The sequence below is a fragment of the Takifugu flavidus genome, chromosome 1 (genome assembly GCF_003711565.1).
Source record: "Takifugu flavidus isolate HTHZ2018 chromosome 1, ASM371156v2, whole genome shotgun sequence".
NCBI lineage: Eukaryota > Metazoa > Chordata > Actinopteri > Tetraodontiformes > Tetraodontidae > Takifugu > Takifugu flavidus.
Window position 1 is genome coordinate 25,883,283 of NC_079520.1, and position 16,767 is coordinate 25,900,049.

The window sequence follows — 16,767 nt, forward strand, 5'->3', positions numbered from 1 at the left end:
CCAGTTAAGCTCGGCCCGGTTCCACTTTCAGGAGCTGATTTGGCGCGGAACCGCTCCGGTGGAGGTGAAGGGACCGACGCGAGATGAACTTGACTGGTTCCTCGGGTTCTTCTGATGATCCTGGAGCTGGAGGACTGGGAGCAGCAGGTCCGACCTCCAGAGGAGAGAGGCTGACGCAATGGAAATAAAAGTATATGTTTGACTGAGGTCATCCTTCGCATTAGAGGCTTCGTTTGGTTTGATTTAAAGGACATTTTTGTCTCTTCTCCATCTGGAACCTTTGATTTCGCTCACTAGATGGTTCCTAATGGGACTCGGCTGCTGCAGCGAGGCTGCCCGAGCCTTGAAATCCGATCTGAGGATCTTAGATTTATCTGTAAACGTCACACACGAAAACCGGAGCGAAGAGCTGAGGCGGTGAGATCGGTTTCCCGGACAGTGACGTGACGGGAAGTGCAACGTTCTCCGTGTTTTTCCTCCAGACGTCAGCAGCAATAACTCTCCGTTTGGCCGTCTGAGGTCCAGCCTACTGCTGGAGCTGCTAATCCTCTCCGGTGCCTTCGCATCCAGAGATTACAGCAGACCGCTGGAGCTCCAGCAGCCCTGATCCCGCTGAACATCAGGAACATCAGGAATGCTGGGAACACCAGGAATGCTGGGAACATCAGGAACACCAGGAACACCAGAAACATCAGGAACACCAGAAACATCAGGAACATCAAGAAAACCAGGAACATCAGGAACATCAGGAACACCAGGAACATCAGGAACACCAGGAACACCAGAAACATCAGGAACACCAGAAACATCAGGAACATCAGGAAAACCAGAAACATCAGGAACATCAAGAAAACCAGGAACATCAGGAACATTAACCATGGCTGACATCTTCCTCCCACCCTCCCTGGTTTTACTGGTTTCCTGACCTTGACAGATGGAGGCCACTGTGACCTTCTGGCACAGGACGTACAAGGGAGGAGGTCAATGACCCCCCCCCCATCAAGATCAGGAAATGGAACAATTCCAAAACAGATATACATATTTAAATAAAGCATCAGTTAAACTTGTCTTTTCAATTTTGAATCTGTTTGGAAATTTTCTTTTAATGTTTCCTTTTCACAGGCTTTGCTGGGGGGGTAGACTAAGCACAATTAGGGGGCTTGCATTCCTGTCGTTTTTCTATAAATACCCTGCACATTTCCTCTCTTCTGTCTGTGATTCTCGTTAAAGTGGTGGAAAATCTTTCCTTGCGTGGCAGAGCCGCTTTATTCCTGCTGGCCTCTGAGGGGACAGAGGGGGTGTCGGGGCTGCAGGGGCAGACGTGTGTGTGTGTGTGTGTGTGTGGGGGGGGGGGGGGGTAATGACTGCTTCAGAATAAATAGAAAAACAGCTATTTTGCCTCGATGGCCGAAACTCCGAGTTCACAGAGTTCGTGGAGGCGACGGAGGCTCGTTTCCAACAGTAGCGACGGACGTCAGACGTGATTAAAGATCCATATTTAGCACCTTTTTATGCATAGTTTCATGTTTAATGAGCTTTAGCCACTAAAGTGAGTGCATCTCCACCTGTTGCCGGTTGCCAGGCAGGAAGTTGCCTCCATGGTGTGACGTGTTCTCCAACCTAAAAAGAAACGGCGTCAAAAAACGAAACCAAATTTAAAAGACGGGTCTTTCTGGGCCGAAACATAACACGTGCCTTTATTGCTTCATTTATGGATGTAAAACGCTGCGTTTCTAGTAAAAACCCAAAACTTTAACAGTGTTTGAGCTCTGAAAACTCACGTTCCTCAGACTTTTATGGTCCGAGAGGCAGAAATGTTCCGACTCGGCTCTGATTTTGCTCAATTTTGTGGACACAATTTAACACATAATACATGAGACGAGGACGCGATGGACGGGTGCTCAGGTCGGCAGAAGGCAGAGGCAGCCTGCCCTGGGATGGGTGGGTCACCATGGAAACAAGGGAACGGAGTCAATTAAGTTCAATAACGATGCAATCAAGAAAGTCTCCACTTGCTTTTTTAATTTGGTCCTTTTTGCGTCTGTTTTAAAAATGTTTGTATGTTATTCCTCTTTATTTCTTATTATTGCTTTTGCATGTATTTTGCATAGTTTTAGTTTATGATTTTGTGTTTTACTAATATTTTTTGTGTGTTTATGTGTGTTATTAGTGTTTACTGTGTGTGGCTGCTTTTCTTGGGTGTCATTTTGGTTTTTGCACGTTAGTACTCTTTTCCTGTTATTTGTTTTCTTGTATATTCTGTTTTGCTCCATGTTATTACAGTTTCCCTGTCTGTTATTACTGTTTTTTGTGTCTAATTTCTATTTTACGATGTGTTTTTTGTGTGTTTTTCCATTATTTAAATAAAAACATGGCTTCATTTAAAGGCAGATTTTGCTTTTGTAAACCGTTAACAAGAATTTCATCGATCTAATTATAATTTCCCGGCTTATCTCCTTTAAATCAAATGGCATGAAGTCGTTTGTTTAATCAAAGCGATTAAGTCGTTGGATGGTGGGATGATAAAAGCAGAGTGTCTTTAATGGTGGGTGCAGCAGACAGGCGCTGCGCCCTGTTTCTGATCAACGAGGGGAAAAAGTGACATCATGAGGCGAACGTTTGTGGTTGGCTGTTTTTCAGTAGTTACAGAAGTCGCCTGCGCTGCTGTGACGGCGTTCTTTTCGGGAGGGGTTTTTTTTTTTTTTTTTTTTCATAACCGTTTTTGATTTGAGCTCAGTTTCTTCGACTTCGGTTGTTGTTCCTTTTTCCACTCGTGCCAGCCGTCGTGGTTTTCGCGGGATGAAAAGGCCTCGAGCGCCGCTTTTTCCGGAACGTGGTGAACAAACTCGGCCAACGGGTCCTTGAGTTTCCACCGCAGAACAACAATGTTTCAGTTTGTCTAATCGGGAGTATTTAGGCTAAGTAAACTATCACTCCTCAAGATTTGATGTGTGGCCGCAGCCCAGTCATGCAGACCTTCTATTAAAACCATTTGTGCGGTGGGGGGGTTGAATAACTCAGTCTGGGCTGCAGAACGCGAGAGCTCGTAGCAAGGAGCTGGAAACCACACACAGTTTGCGTGATTGTGGTTTCTTTCACAGCTTCGGTTCACTTCCTGTTGAACCTCCTTCGGATGCGCGTGTCCAGGCTTGACCTCTGTGACCTCTGAGCACGTCCAGACAAACTGTTGCCTCATGGAAAGATTGAGCCCAACGGTCGGACCAGCAGCGCAACTCGGAACATTCGATCCTGAATTATCTACCGCTGGTGTCTGTGGAGATCGCTTTGTTAGCTTAGCACAAAAGCTGCTAGCAGATTGGAATGCCTGCGGACGGTCTGTCTGTCTGTCACACAGTGACTTCAGAATCACGAACATCTCCTTAATGTTCCTGTCTAGAACTTGATTTGGCCTATGACCTCGACCCTAAATTTACTTTAATTGATAAGTTCAGCCCCCTCCGGTTTACTAACGTTGAAACATTTGAGCTAAGCTAATTAGCATCCGAGCTTTTTCAGTCTCTCTGGTTACTGCAGAGTTGAGAATTTGAAAATTCCCCCGGGTTCATCTGGATGTAAACAGCCCAATCACATCCTGGTTTTTGATCGGGCTGTTCTGGAGTCAGAATTCGAGCGACCTTTGGCCGCAGTCCCAGAATATGTTACCACTCGGGCAAGTTCCAGATGTTAAAGCTGCACAATTAGCTATGAACTGGCGCTAATAAACCAACACAGCTAATTTCTCCGCAGGTTCACGGCACCGTTTGGTTACCCAACGCCATCGCCAGTTTCCTGAATTGATTTCTGGACTCGTAAAAGCGTTCGAGAGGCGGCGTGCGAGCCAGAACCCAGCGCAGCCAGCTCGAGTTCTGGTGGAGCGGAGTTCTAATGAAACACTGACGTTATCTGCTGGACACATTAAAGTTTATAAAGTGTGGGACGGTAGGTCAGGCGAGGAGGCTGCAGCTTTTTAGCTGACCTTAGCTCTGAGTTTGATGTTCGGAGGTCGCTGCGGCTGACTCCGCCCCCTGCGGACGTCAGCATCACACACTCGGCAGAACACACACTCGCAACATTTTAACAAATGGAAACTTGCTGAACATAAGATGACTTTAGATTTTTCTGAAATTCTTCTGTTTTTTGGGAGTTTTTTTTTTAACGAGCTGCACAATTTGAGGGGAAAGAACACAATTTGTCCCTCTTTATTCATGCTGTACATTTAGAATTTTAACAAAGTCGAAACAAAGTACGCTGAGGAAATATTTGTAGTTAAATCTGTCTCTGATTTTCCTCCCAAAACTCTTTCAGGTGGTGTCAGGTGTCGTTTCACGTCCAGTTCGTCCTCACTGGTTCCAGTTCAGGACCAGTCTATCCAGCTGATCTCTGGTGATGTCATTTCCTGTGTGGTGAACAGATGTGGTGCAGCTCACCTTTTCTCCAATGTGCTCAGGTGTGAAAGGAAGCCTCAAAACTCTCTGGACCAATCAGAAAACAGCTCTCAGGTGTGTTTTTCCTCTCACCTCGAGGGTCACATGATGGCGAGATCATCGCCTGACTCTATTTTAATGTTTATTTAGTAAAACAAACCTTACAAGTGGAAGAATTTCCAACACAATTGTACTTAAAGGTTGAGCAACAGCAGCTAAAAACAATATAGAATAACAAGCAATAGGAAACCCATAAATTTAAATCAACAAATAAATAAATACTGATATAGTTGCATTTTTAGCTGTCAGAACAATTTAATGTCTTAAATATAAGATCACATTCAAGAATTTAGATTTGTGTATAATATATATTGCCAATATCCTAACATTATGTAAGATTAACTCCAGTTTTGAGTTCTTTAATCCTTCTTTAAGTTTGTTGTAGCTAAAATATTGTGGACAGTCACGAGCAGGAAAGTGTAGTTGTGCCGCCATCTGGTGGTCAAGAAGAGAACCGAATTCACCTGAGAACAGGTGCTCCATCTGCTTTTAAGGTTATATTTTATGTATTTACAAGTGATAATAACTGACACAACACTACGTTTGTTTTTTTTTTTTACCTATACAACATTTTATTTAGTCTCGTATAAAATATTCAGTATTTCCCCCTCAAATATAGCAAATATATCATGTATCTTCACCACTGTCGGTCTAACGCTGAGTCTTGTTAAGTACCACATTTTCCGGACTATAAGTCGCACTTTTTTTCATCGTTTGTCAGGGGGTGCGACTTGTACTCCAGAGCGACTTATATGTTAAATAAATACATTGTTACAGAATTTCACATGTTCATTATTTTCACACTGACAACCACAAGAGGGCGCTCTAGGCGTGTGTACCTGAGGAAGGAGTTCCTTTAGCGACGCAGTAGAAGAAGCGGTGCTCCGTCTATGGAGTTAGACTTGATTGTTTGGTAAACTTGCTCGGATGTTCTTTATGCTATAGTTATCTGAATAACTTTTAATATGTTACGTTAATAACGTACCCAGTTCGTTGTGGGTCATGTAGTTGAATTTGTTACGTTAGCATACCAATCAATCAATCAATCAATCAATCAATCAATCAATCAATCTTTATTTATATAGCGCCTTTTACGATCAAAAATGTTTCAAGGCGCTTTCCAGAATCCCAGGGCCTGACCCCAGACAAGCAACAGTGGCAAGGAAAAACTCCCCTTTAACAGGAAGAAACCTTGAGCAGGACCAGGCTCATGTAGGTGGACCCTCCTGCTGATGGGGGGTGGGTAGAGAGGAGGAGAGGAGAGAGGAGAGGAGAGGAGAGGAGAGAGAGGAGAGGAGAGGAGAGGAGAGGAAACCATGACTCAGTGGGGTGACAGAGGCCTGTCAGGTGATCATGTTTCCGACCCCGGCAGCCTTGGCCTATAACAGCATAGCTAAGATGTGACCTAACGATTAGACGACCCCCTGAGTATGATAGTTTGTCTGTCTATGATAGTAACTGGAACTACTGAATTAGCAACAATAAGCTTTTTCAAAGAGGTAGGTTTTAAGTCTACCCCCATTCTACTCCTAGAGACTCTGGGAACCACAAGTAAACCAGCATTCTGAGAGCGGAGCGGTCTATTGGGTTGATAAGGTGTCACTAGCTCCTCCAGGTAGGATGGAGCTAGGCCTCTGAGGACCTTGTAGGTCAAAAGAAGGATTTTAAAAATTATTCTAAATTTAACGGGCAGCCAATGAAGCGACGCCATTACAGGAATTATGTGATCTCTTTTGTCAATACCTGTCAGAACTCTGGCTGCAGCATTTTGGATCAACTGGAGGCTTCTTAAAGAGTTGTTTGGACACCCTGATAATAAAGAGTTACAATAGTCCAGCCTGGAAGTTACAAAAGCATGAATTAACTTTTCAGCATCAGGCCGCGTCAGTAGTTTCCTGATCTTTGTGATGTTCCTCAGGTGAAAAAAGGCACTTCTAGAGACTAATTTAATGTGTGAGTTGATGGAGAGATTTTGATCAAAAGTTACTCCTAGATTCCTCACAGAGAGACTAGATGTTAATGAGATACCATCTAGAGTGATCATGTGATCTAATCTATCCCTGAGAGGTTCAGGACCAAACACCATGACCTCAGTTTTTCCTGGGTTAAGGAGGAGGAAATTTGAAGACATCCAGGACTTTATGTCTTTAAGACAGGTCTGGAGCTTCACTAACTTCTCTGTCTCCTCTGGTTTCATGGATAAATAAAGCTGAGTGTCATCAGCATAACAATGAAAATTTATCCCATGCTGCCGAATAATGTTCCCTAAGGGAAGCATGTACAAGGTGAAGAGGATTGGTCCAAGTACAGAACCTTGAGGAACTCCATGGCTAACCCTACTGTATGAGGAGGGAACGCCATGGACATGAGCAAACTGGTATCTATCAGATAAATATGATCTAAACCAGTCTAGTGCTGTCCCTTTAATCCCAATCACATGTTCCAGTCTCTGTAACAGGATGCTGTGATTAACTGTTAAAAGCAGCACTGAGATCCAGCAGAACCAGCATAGAGACCAGTCCATGATCGGAAGCTATGAGAAGAAGCTGTGCTGTGATGAGCTCTAAAGCCTGACTGAAACATCTCAAACAGGCTGTTCCTCTGCAGGTGCTCCAGTAACTGAGTCACCACCACCTTCTCTAGAACTTTAGAGATAAAAGGAAGGTTGGATATTGGCCTATAATTTGCTAATACGTCAGGATCCAGTGATGGTTTTTTAAGCAATGGCTTAATCACTGCCACCTTGTAGGACCGGGGTACATAACCTGTCACTAAAGAACAACTGATCTGGTCCAGGATAGAACTGCCTATCAATGGTAAAACATCCTTCAACAGGTGTGTTGGGATGGGATCTAAAAGACATGTGGTGGACTGGGATTTCTGAATTAGCGAAGACGCCTCAGAAAAATATATAGGGCTGAAGGAGCTTAAGGGCTCGTTGGAGAACCTGTATGTTCCCACAGTCAGCACATCTGGTGATGGTCCAGTTGTTGAGATGGCCTGGTTAGCTTTTTCTCTGATAGCTAGAACTTTATCAGTGAAGAAGCTCATGAAGTCTTCACCACTAAGGGAAGAATGGATACGTGGATCTAAAACACTGTGACTCTTGGTTAGTTTGGCCACAGTGCTGAAAAGAAACTTGGGGTTGTTCTTATTTTCCTCAATTAAAGAAGAAAAAAAGGCTGTTCTAGCCTTAGGGAGGGCCTTTTTGTAAACTAATAGACAGTCTTTCCAGGCTACATGATAGCTGTCTATTTTACAAGAATGCCACTTCCTTTCTAGTCTGCGCGCTTTCTGCTTGAAGGTCCTGATATGTGAATTATACCAGGGGGCACACCTCCTCTGATTTACTATTTTCATACCGTAACCCTATTGCTAATCCATGCTAATGGATTGCTAATTGCCTTTCAAGATGCAATATATGTTCTCGGTCTCGGATTTTCTCAAATAAATTTTCCCCCAAAATGCGACTTATAGTCCAGTGTGACTTATATATCTATTTTTCTTCTTTATTATGCATTTTCTGGCTAGTGCGACTTAAACTCCGGAGCGACATATAGTCCAGAAAATACGGTATGTCAGTGTGGGTGTTAAAGATGCTGAAATGTGCTGATTCAATTAAACGCATCACTTTTTACCCTCCTAATAATCAATTTCACTTCAGACCAATCAATGACCCCAAAAAACTTCATTTTGCCTGCCTCATTGATACAATAACACAAACTGTTGAAAATGTTGACAGGATTCTATTTATTATATTTTAAATGAGCATCGATGGCCTTATTACATAAATACATCAGTTTTGTTATTGTACAAACACCGGGGGGAGGGGCCATAGTTGGGGGAGGGGCTTTAGTGCTTTCATGGTGGTGTGTTCAGGGAGCGTGGGCCACGGCAGACGGGCTCAGGCAGAAGTGTCGAATAGCTTCTCGATCATCTCTTCCACGTGCTCAGGATGATATTTGTGGTATTTTTCAGGGTTTTTGGTGAAGGAGATGTTGGCACATCTGGAAGAACAAAGCGACAGTCAGCACACGGAGCGCTCTGATTGGCTGGCAGCTACGGGACATTATCAAGAAGTCCAAAATGACATCCGACAGCATTTTTTTTACAGTTTCTACAGTGTTGCTGTGACGGGCTTGAGGTCTAAAGAAAAACAGAACCTCCATCGTGAAGTAACGAACAATTCTGATCGTATCAATATGAGAACCGCCAGGAACAAAAGCCTAAATTCTGTGTGTTTGTCCGACAGGGACTGGGACGGTCGGTGGTTGTCGGAGACACAAGCCGCAGTGACACTGTTGCGGTGGGATTGGTCGGCGCTCACCGCTGCAGGAACGCCCTGTAGGCCTCCGACACCACCGTCTTCTGTGACCGGCGGATGAAATCGCGCTGCTCTTTGTCAGGGATGGCCCAACCCTTCTGGGTCTTACACAGCTCCTCCAGGCCGTCGTTGAAACCCTGAGACGGGGGTCAGAGGTCAGACGGAGGCTAAACGGCCAGTTTTGATGCTCCCACCCGAGTCGCGAGCTCACCTTGAACTTGTCTTTGATGATCTGTCGCTCTTTGTCCTTCAGCTGCAGGAGGAAGAACTGGTGTTACTGCAAACATCTAAGGAAAATTCTCCACTATGAACCCGGAACGTTCTGTCCAGAACCGGATCCTGACGTTCAGGTGAAACTACAATCGTTCAGGTGTTGAAGCTTTTCAGAGGAGCTGAACAAGGTTCTGACCTTCGTGCCGGGCTGGAAGACGGGCATGTTCTTCTCCGACAGGTGTTCTGTGACTTTGAACCAGCTGCAACAGAACGGAGCAAGTCAGAGGTCAGAGGTCAGCCAGCAGGTCAGAGGTCAGCGAGGTGATTCATTAAAAAAAAGGTCTACCTGCTTTTGTACGAGATGATCTGCTGCTCGATCAGCTCTCTGTACAAACTCTCAGCTCTCTTCTGCGTCACCGTCACCAGCTGGATCAGCTCAGACCTGAAGATGTTAATCGATAAGGGATCGTTATTCAAGTGACGATTCCGCCTAAAACATCCCATAAAACCAAAAGATCCGTAAAGGAGCAAGTCAGTCAGCTGTTGGGCTCCATCGCATCTGAGCGCTGGACAGTTGGCATGGTGACGTAAAGAGAAGACGAGGGAGGAGCAGACAGGAAGTGGAGCAGACAGGAAGTGAGCAGACAGGAAGTGGAGCAGACAGGAAGTGGAGCAGACAGGAAGTGGAGCACTCACTTCTCCAGCGACTTCAGGATGTAGTTGTAGTTGTTGTGCAGGAAGATGGCGCTCAGAGCGGCGTCTTCGTACACTTTAGATTTGCTGAGCAGGTTGAGCTGCAGGTTTCCCAACACCTTACCTGCGAGGACACGCCCACCCGTCAGTTAGAAGGACAAGCCCCGCCCACCCGAGGTCACACCTGTACACTCACATATGTAAGTACTGAGGAGCCTTTTGTTGAACTCGGAGGTGTAGCTGCTCGCCGAAGAGCTGGACTCTGATGACAGAACATTTCCAGAAACACAAATATCAATTATTATTGTTTGCTCCTTACATTATGAAGAAAACAGAATTTTCAATAAGCTAAAATAAACTTTTTACTTAGGTTATAATTCTAAATAACTTGATTTTAGTTCATAAAGCGAAGAAACATGAAGCCAAGTTCTGTCTGATTAAAATCATCTTCATCACTGCTGCTCTTCTTACCTCGGGGGTCTAACGGAATATTGTAAGTATCCCCCAGAACTAAAAGTGGCGAGCGGTAGAAAAAGAGCGGAGAGAAGAGAAGAGGTCAAAGGTTAGAAGAGATGTTAGTACAGAACAAACAAACCTGGAGTATTCACTAAATCCATCATCCCAAATGAAGGTTAAAAACCAGGAGGAAGAGGAGGAAACGGAAGGAGAAACATGTTGGACGCCTCCACATTCAGCCTGAGAGTCGACGCCAGTCTTCTCTGAAATATTGACGTTGGCCTGATGATGTCACCGATCACTTTCCTTCGTTCGTCTTTATTTAAATCTAAGATCATTGCAGAGATCCTGAACCCGTCTGTTCTCAGACTCAATGTTCCGAGGCTAAAGAAGCTACGATCGGACGACAAGGTCTGCTGATAAGTCCGACGGGAAGCGGCGTGCTCGCGCGGCGGCAGAGCAGCTCGCCGGTCGGGCCCTTTTGGTTTTACCTTGTGAGGCCAACATGGCTCCGGCTGTCTCTTGGAAGTCCAGCAGCTGCTGCAGGAACAGGATAGCCTGTGGGAGGAAAAGTGTTAGCTTAGTGCAACCAGTCTGGCACCGTTAGCCGTTTCCACGGAGACAGAAAAACTGTCATCCATACAGAGAGGCATCGACGGCGGGCTTACGTTGCTCGTCAGCTCGTGGACCGTTCCGTCCTTGGGCATGTTGTACTCTTTATCCGGATCATTCTGCAATCACACAAGTCTGAGTTCAGCCAAACATCACCGATAATTGATCGTCAACGGTAGATTCAGGCGCGTGCACGTTGCCTTGATGCTGTCTGCAAACTCCTCCAGAGCTTTGGCTCCGATGGTTTCCATGGAGGTGATGAGCGTGGGCAGCTTGTTCTTTGTGCTCGCCGCCGTGCCCTGCAGCAGACAAAGATCTCATCAGCCTTCGCGCAAGGCGAACTCCCACTCCTACAGCAGCTGAGACGACCGTCCACACCTGCAGAGTGGAGTCAAACTCTGACTTGTTCATCTTCAAGTGTCGGAGGATGGGAAAGATGGTGAGGACCGCCGAGTAGTCGTGGCGCATGATGGCCCTGCGAGCCGCCGACACAATGTTGTCTCCCTCCAGCATCAGGTTGTCTAGCGCCTCCTGTGGACAGTTTGAGCGATTACTGTAACCTGTCACGATTGAGTCAAGCGTAAACGAGTCGTATCTGATTTAGCTTCAATACCTGAATGAGCGAGTCAAACGTCTTCTTCTGATGGTGCTCGGGGATGATCTCCAGCAGGAGGGCGTACTCGCTCTGGGCCAGCTTGACAAAGGCGCTGATGCAGTGGATGTAGGAGTCGATCTCGATGTCCAGGACGTCGTCTTTCCCTGGAGAGAACACGTCAAACGGGAAGATATTTGTGTAAAGAGCAGCTGATCCGTCTGAGCTTCACAGGTTTGTGTATGAATAAAACAGGAAATACATCATCAAAGGTTCTCGTGATACTCAAGACGAGCGTACGATACAATAAAAGGATGTACAATCGTGTCCCCTCCTGGCAGCCATGACATACGTGTGTGTGTGTGTGTGTGTGTGCGTGTGTGTGTGTGTGTGTGTGTGTGTGAGTGAGTGAGTGAGTGAGTGAGTGAGAGAGGGTGTGTGAGTTAAGGAATGATACTTACAGAGTGCGTGACATGACCAGATCATTATTTTCGGACAAACAACAGAACGATCAGTTTGACATCTTTAACAAGTGGTCTTGTTGACACCAAGTTGCTTTCTTTTTTTCTTTTTAGTTTTTTACAGCCCTTTATGGTAAAGTGGTGAATTCATTTGGATCTTTCTATGAAATTTCCCAACAAATGTAATAAAAATCTGTGACTTTACAAAATTAATTAAACCGGTGATTTGTCATGTTATTATGTGTGTGTGTCTGCGCGTGTGTGTGTGTGTGCGCGCCCCTTCTGTTCCAAGTTCCCAGCACTCACCTGCGGCTCCCCCGTGCTTCTCTGTCAGGGCATCAGTCATCAGTTTGACCCTCAAGTCGTGATCGTAACCTGGTGGGTGAGGTGGGGGCAGCAGGGACCCGGGATTTAGTCAAACCACCGGGGGTCCAAACTAGACCTGAACCTGAAAACGTCGGTACCAACCACCAAGCACCCAGCAGGAGGGGAGAGCGCACCCATAGAAGAGTGTGTGTGTGTGTGTGTGTGTGTGGGCTCACAACAGCTTTATGTACAGAAAATTTTAAAAAGGTTTAAAATTATCTTTGGGTTCGAAACAAATGATTTCATTTCCTTTCCTACATTTCCCATGATGCATTTCACAGCCTCCTGCAGAGATTCGTGTTTCCGAATTATGTTGGGTTGTTTTTTCTAAATGATCAAGTCATAAAATCTTTTGCTGTTGCACATGCATTTAAATTAACGCTCAAAAAAATTATGCCCGGATTAGTTTCATGTGATTTTTTTGTAAAGTCGACTGATGAAAGAGTCAGAATAAACATCTTTGGAGTTGAGCTGTAGATTTTTCGCCTTTGATCCAATAAAATAAAATAAAATGGCTCCTGGGTCAAACTTAAATTGAAAAGCTCCGTGTTTGTATGTGACTCATGACTGTTCAGATTTCCGATGAAAGCTGTTGTGATGCGTAAGGTGCGTGTAAACGACATGTTTGCACCGTGAGTGAGGAGGAGAACCCAAACAGATGAGGAGGAAGAGGAGGAGGAGGAGGAGGAGTGGTGTTACCTTCCAGAGGAGTGAGGTTAGAGCCCCCCTTTTTCCCATCCAGCCCATGCTGTGAGTACTGTTTCAGAAGGTTCTGAGCCTTGCGAATGGTCCCTGGTCCCATGAACACATGAGTCCAGAGGAGGAGGAGGAGGAGGTCAGAGAGGTCCAGACAGCCAGGAAACAGAAGAAGAAGACAGAGAGAGCTAGGAGGTGAAACACAGGGCACCGCCCAAACCTCTACAGCGCCAGAGCAGCGCTGACAACCACGGCTACACAAACACGGCAGGGAGGTCAGACAAGGTCACGACACGTGAGACACATCAAACGCTCGCTCAACATCGACACACTCAAACGCACCGCTGCACACAAGCCCCTCCCCCCTCCAGGTCATCAAACACACATGGCTCCGCCCCCTGGCTCCAAACGACATCGGCATAAGATGGCAGCACTCACAGGTGTCATTTTTAGCAAAGGTAAAAGCAACAGGGAGGATGATCAGGGAACATTTCATCCAGCTAGACGACTGATTCATTTAGTTTAGGTTCTTCAAGGTCTCCAAGGAAAAATGTAAAAAAAATCCCTTGAAAATAAGAACATTCATTTCTGGAGTGCTGTTAGTTGTTTTTACTGTGGTCTGATGCTGCTGAAGCTCAACTATGAATGAAAGGTGTTAAAATATAATAAGAGAATCTCAACGTTCTGACTTTGCGGAGGTTGTGTCTGCCGGCGGCTACGATTTTTACCTATTTAACATTTCTGCGGAGAAACAGAAGCAGCTGTGAGTGAATAAAGATCAGATTTGTAAAAATGATCCCAACCGTGCTGCTAAACATTCATCCTGATTCTGCAGTCACACAATCTGCTGCCTCTACTGGCCTGGAGGGAAAACTGCAGCAACAGTGACACCAAGTTTATGCTGATTTGTAAATACATTTTAACAATTTGAGCAGTTGGGACATAAATTGGGACATTTAAAGTGATCAGTTTGCCTCAAACAGACAAAAACTGAATTATTTCAACACCTTTAGATCCATAAATTAACATTATCTATTTATGATTTATGACTTTTTGTCCAGAACTAACAATAAACATGGCTCCTCAACAACACCGAGGATCATCCATATGTTAATTCCTCATTTTCTGTTTGGATTCAGTAGCTTCTTTGCTGTCGCCATTGCTGCAGTTTTCAACATTAAAACCACACGCAGGAAAAACAGACATGACAAAGTGAGCAGCGACACGACCACGTGCAGTGAAACGAGGCGCCTGGCGCGCAGCAGCGACACGCACGGCAGCGTTGCGTTTACCTGGGATGTAGACTATACTCACAAGATTGGGATTAAAGGAGAGGAAAAGAAACATTAGTGGAGGATAAATTTACAGAGCACCGTGTGAGGACGCAGCCCGGTGAGTTATCAGAGTGAGGGAATCATGAGGCTGGCCTGTGATGTGATCAGTGATATTCAGGGAATCACCGCTGACCTGGTCGCTTAGGAACCTTTTTGGTGGGCGTGTCCTTGCGTTTGGTTTGGACGGCAGGTGAGTAGGGGACACCGGAGGAGGCGCTGCTCTTCCGGAAGTGTTCCTTCAGTCCTTTGATGGATCGATCCAGCTGATTGGATCTGATCTGGAAGTAAACGTTCATGAAATCTGCAAACAGAAACAAACGTTTGGTAAAGCTCAGCGCCAGTTCTAAAACGTCTCTTTCCGTCTCTGTGGAACTCAGGAAGGAAGAGGTCGCACCCTGGTTGCGGCCGTATTCCACCAGCCAGCCAGCGATGCAGATGATGTCCTGGAGCACGGCTTCAGGGAGGTGCTCCAGCACCACCTCCTCCTGCACCTCCAGTTCCTCGTCCACACTGATGGCGTCTAGGATGAGGATGGGAGGGACGGGCTTGCTGTAGCGGGTCAGAAGGTTGCGGAACTCTGCCTCCAGCAGCTCTTTCCCCTTCTCAAAGCGTGCTTTCTGCAAACAAGTACAGATTTGGGGGGTTTATGACACTGCAATTGGAAACTGCTGCCAAAGACGAAGCTATTAGTGTAGCGGTTAAGCAGGCAAACAGCTCTCTGAGACTCCCAGTTAGTGTCAATCAAAGTGTACCACTGTGTTGAGTTCTGGGCTGTCCGGATTATTGTCCTGGAAATATTCCACAGCTTTTTGAATCTTTGCAATACAAGCCAGATACTCGTCCAGTCTGCCGGTCGGCCTAAAGAAAAAAGAACAACGGAGTCACGTTTTTTCCAACTCAAGCGGCGGCACCGCTGATGGAGTGACGTCTCACCCTTCTCTGATGATCCTGTCCGTGTCTTTGGCCACGTGGTAATAGCTGATGACGTGGTCCATGCAGGACAGGGTCTTGTCCACGTTGTCCTGCAGACGCTGCAGGTTCTCCGTCTGTTTGTGTACTGGGATGATGGAGTTCTCCAGCTGCATCAGACGACTCTCGAAGGAAGACAGGATGGAGACCTTCGGGCAGAGGTCAGAGGTCAGTGAAGGCTGCTCTGGTAATGAGTGACAAGTCAACCACATAAAAGATCACATTTAAGAGGATAATGAAATCAAGATAAGGGGAAATTTAAATCTTGGAATAAAAAACAGCTGTGCGTAGGTGGACCAGGGTTACATACTCTTTGGAATTTTGATTGAGACATCAAAATATAAAAATGGGCTAAATGGCAGATAATTTTAGCATTTTCAAACCACAACACGCAGCAGTCACACTCAGAGGTTAATGGAAGCTGATATCTGCAAACTGATTTTCTTTTGTGTGTGTGTGTGTGTTTACCATTCCCTTGGTCAGCTGATCACTCTTTTCTAGATTTTCTCTTATAAATGAAAGGGTCTCCTGCTCCTGAAATTACACACAGCGGGCACATCTTATTCGCTTATATCGGTGATGCGCGACATTTTAACAGTCGGTCGATGAGGTTTAACATAAATGTAACATCTTCCATCTGTATTTGACCAAAAGGCTCGTGCCTCCAGCTTCCTGTCTCTCCTTTCTGACCTGCTTCAGTTTCTCCTCGATTTCCCGCTTCCTGGCGGACGCGTCTTCGGTCGGGATCATCCTGGATAAAATGCCCATCGAAGGGCGGCCCCCGAAGATTTAACTGTGAATAACGAGTCGGGTTAAGGCATAAAAACGACAACAATCATGACCCAGTGCTAATGTTGTGCTAATGAGCTATGATACGTAAATTTGGCCGCTTTTCTATATGCGTTTCCTGTTTCGTAAACAAAGTAAAATCCATTGCGAGCGAAACCGGTAAAAAAAATATATATATAAAGGAAATAAAAATTGAAATTTTATTATGAAAGATGCTACGAGAAATACATGGTGTGAAAACGTCAGTGATTTTATTTCATTTTTTTTTTACAAACCTATACCTTGAATATGAACACGGCTTATTTTTAAAAGTAGCTCCACGCTTCCGGTGTGACAGTGACGTAGCTTGACTTACTTCCGGGTACTGCCCATCCTGCCTGCCGCTGCAACCGCCTGATCGAGAAAATATACTGGACTGTAAACTCTATAATTAGATCTAAATGACAAAAAAAATAAATACATAAACTTTTACGCTAATAACTTGAATAACCAAAGTTATTTTTCTAACATTTAAGTGCTACGCATGGCATTCAATTTCCCAACGCGGATGAATAAAGTAAATCTTGAATTACTTTTCAAAACATATAAACCCGTTTAAAAAGCGTAAAAACTTCCGTGTGCTCCCAACTTATGTTATGATCCAACTTTAAAAAAAACAACGAAACATCACTTCTATTGATAGGTTATATTAAGTTCTAATTCGTGTTTTTATATGATCTGAAAATCTCGTCTGCCTGATTTTACCACATTAGACCACCGGGAGGCGCTACAGTACCAA

At 45.2% G+C, this 16,767-nt stretch overlaps 1 protein-coding gene and 1 long non-coding RNA gene across 14 annotated transcripts; one reads left to right on the forward strand and one right to left on the reverse strand.

Moving 5' to 3' along the window:
• Positions 1 to 8,210: 8,210 nt before the first annotated feature.
• On the reverse strand, positions 8,211 to 16,128 carry exoc7 (exocyst complex component 7). 13 transcript variants are annotated; one of them, XM_057030922.1, is made up of 22 exons: positions 15,891 to 16,128; positions 15,669 to 15,734; positions 15,165 to 15,349; positions 14,984 to 15,089; positions 14,626 to 14,848; positions 14,365 to 14,532; positions 14,190 to 14,201; positions 12,901 to 12,993; positions 12,142 to 12,210; positions 11,396 to 11,541; positions 11,161 to 11,313; positions 10,983 to 11,081; positions 10,839 to 10,901; positions 10,662 to 10,728; positions 10,186 to 10,224; positions 9,911 to 9,976; positions 9,718 to 9,838; positions 9,368 to 9,463; positions 9,218 to 9,281; positions 9,020 to 9,061; positions 8,812 to 8,945; positions 8,211 to 8,491 (listed from the first exon to the last, which is right to left on the reverse strand). In XM_057030922.1, exons 1-22 carry the CDS (start codon positions 15,966 to 15,968, stop codon positions 8,389 to 8,391), a joined length of 2,193 nt encoding a protein of 730 aa, XP_056886902.1. In that variant the 5' UTR covers positions 15,969 to 16,128; the 3' UTR covers positions 8,211 to 8,388. The 13 variants fall into 13 exon arrangements, with proteins under 13 accessions (XP_056886902.1, XP_056886913.1, XP_056886955.1 ...); XM_057030933.1 differs by lacking the exon at positions 14,190 to 14,201; XM_057030975.1 differs by lacking the exon at positions 12,901 to 12,993.
• On the forward strand, positions 8,486 to 8,949 carry LOC130524708 (uncharacterized). Its single transcript, XR_008950190.1, has 2 exons — positions 8,486 to 8,659; positions 8,737 to 8,949. It is a non-coding gene; the product is annotated as an uncharacterized LOC130524708 (long non-coding RNA).
• Positions 16,129 to 16,767: the final 639 nt, after the last annotated feature.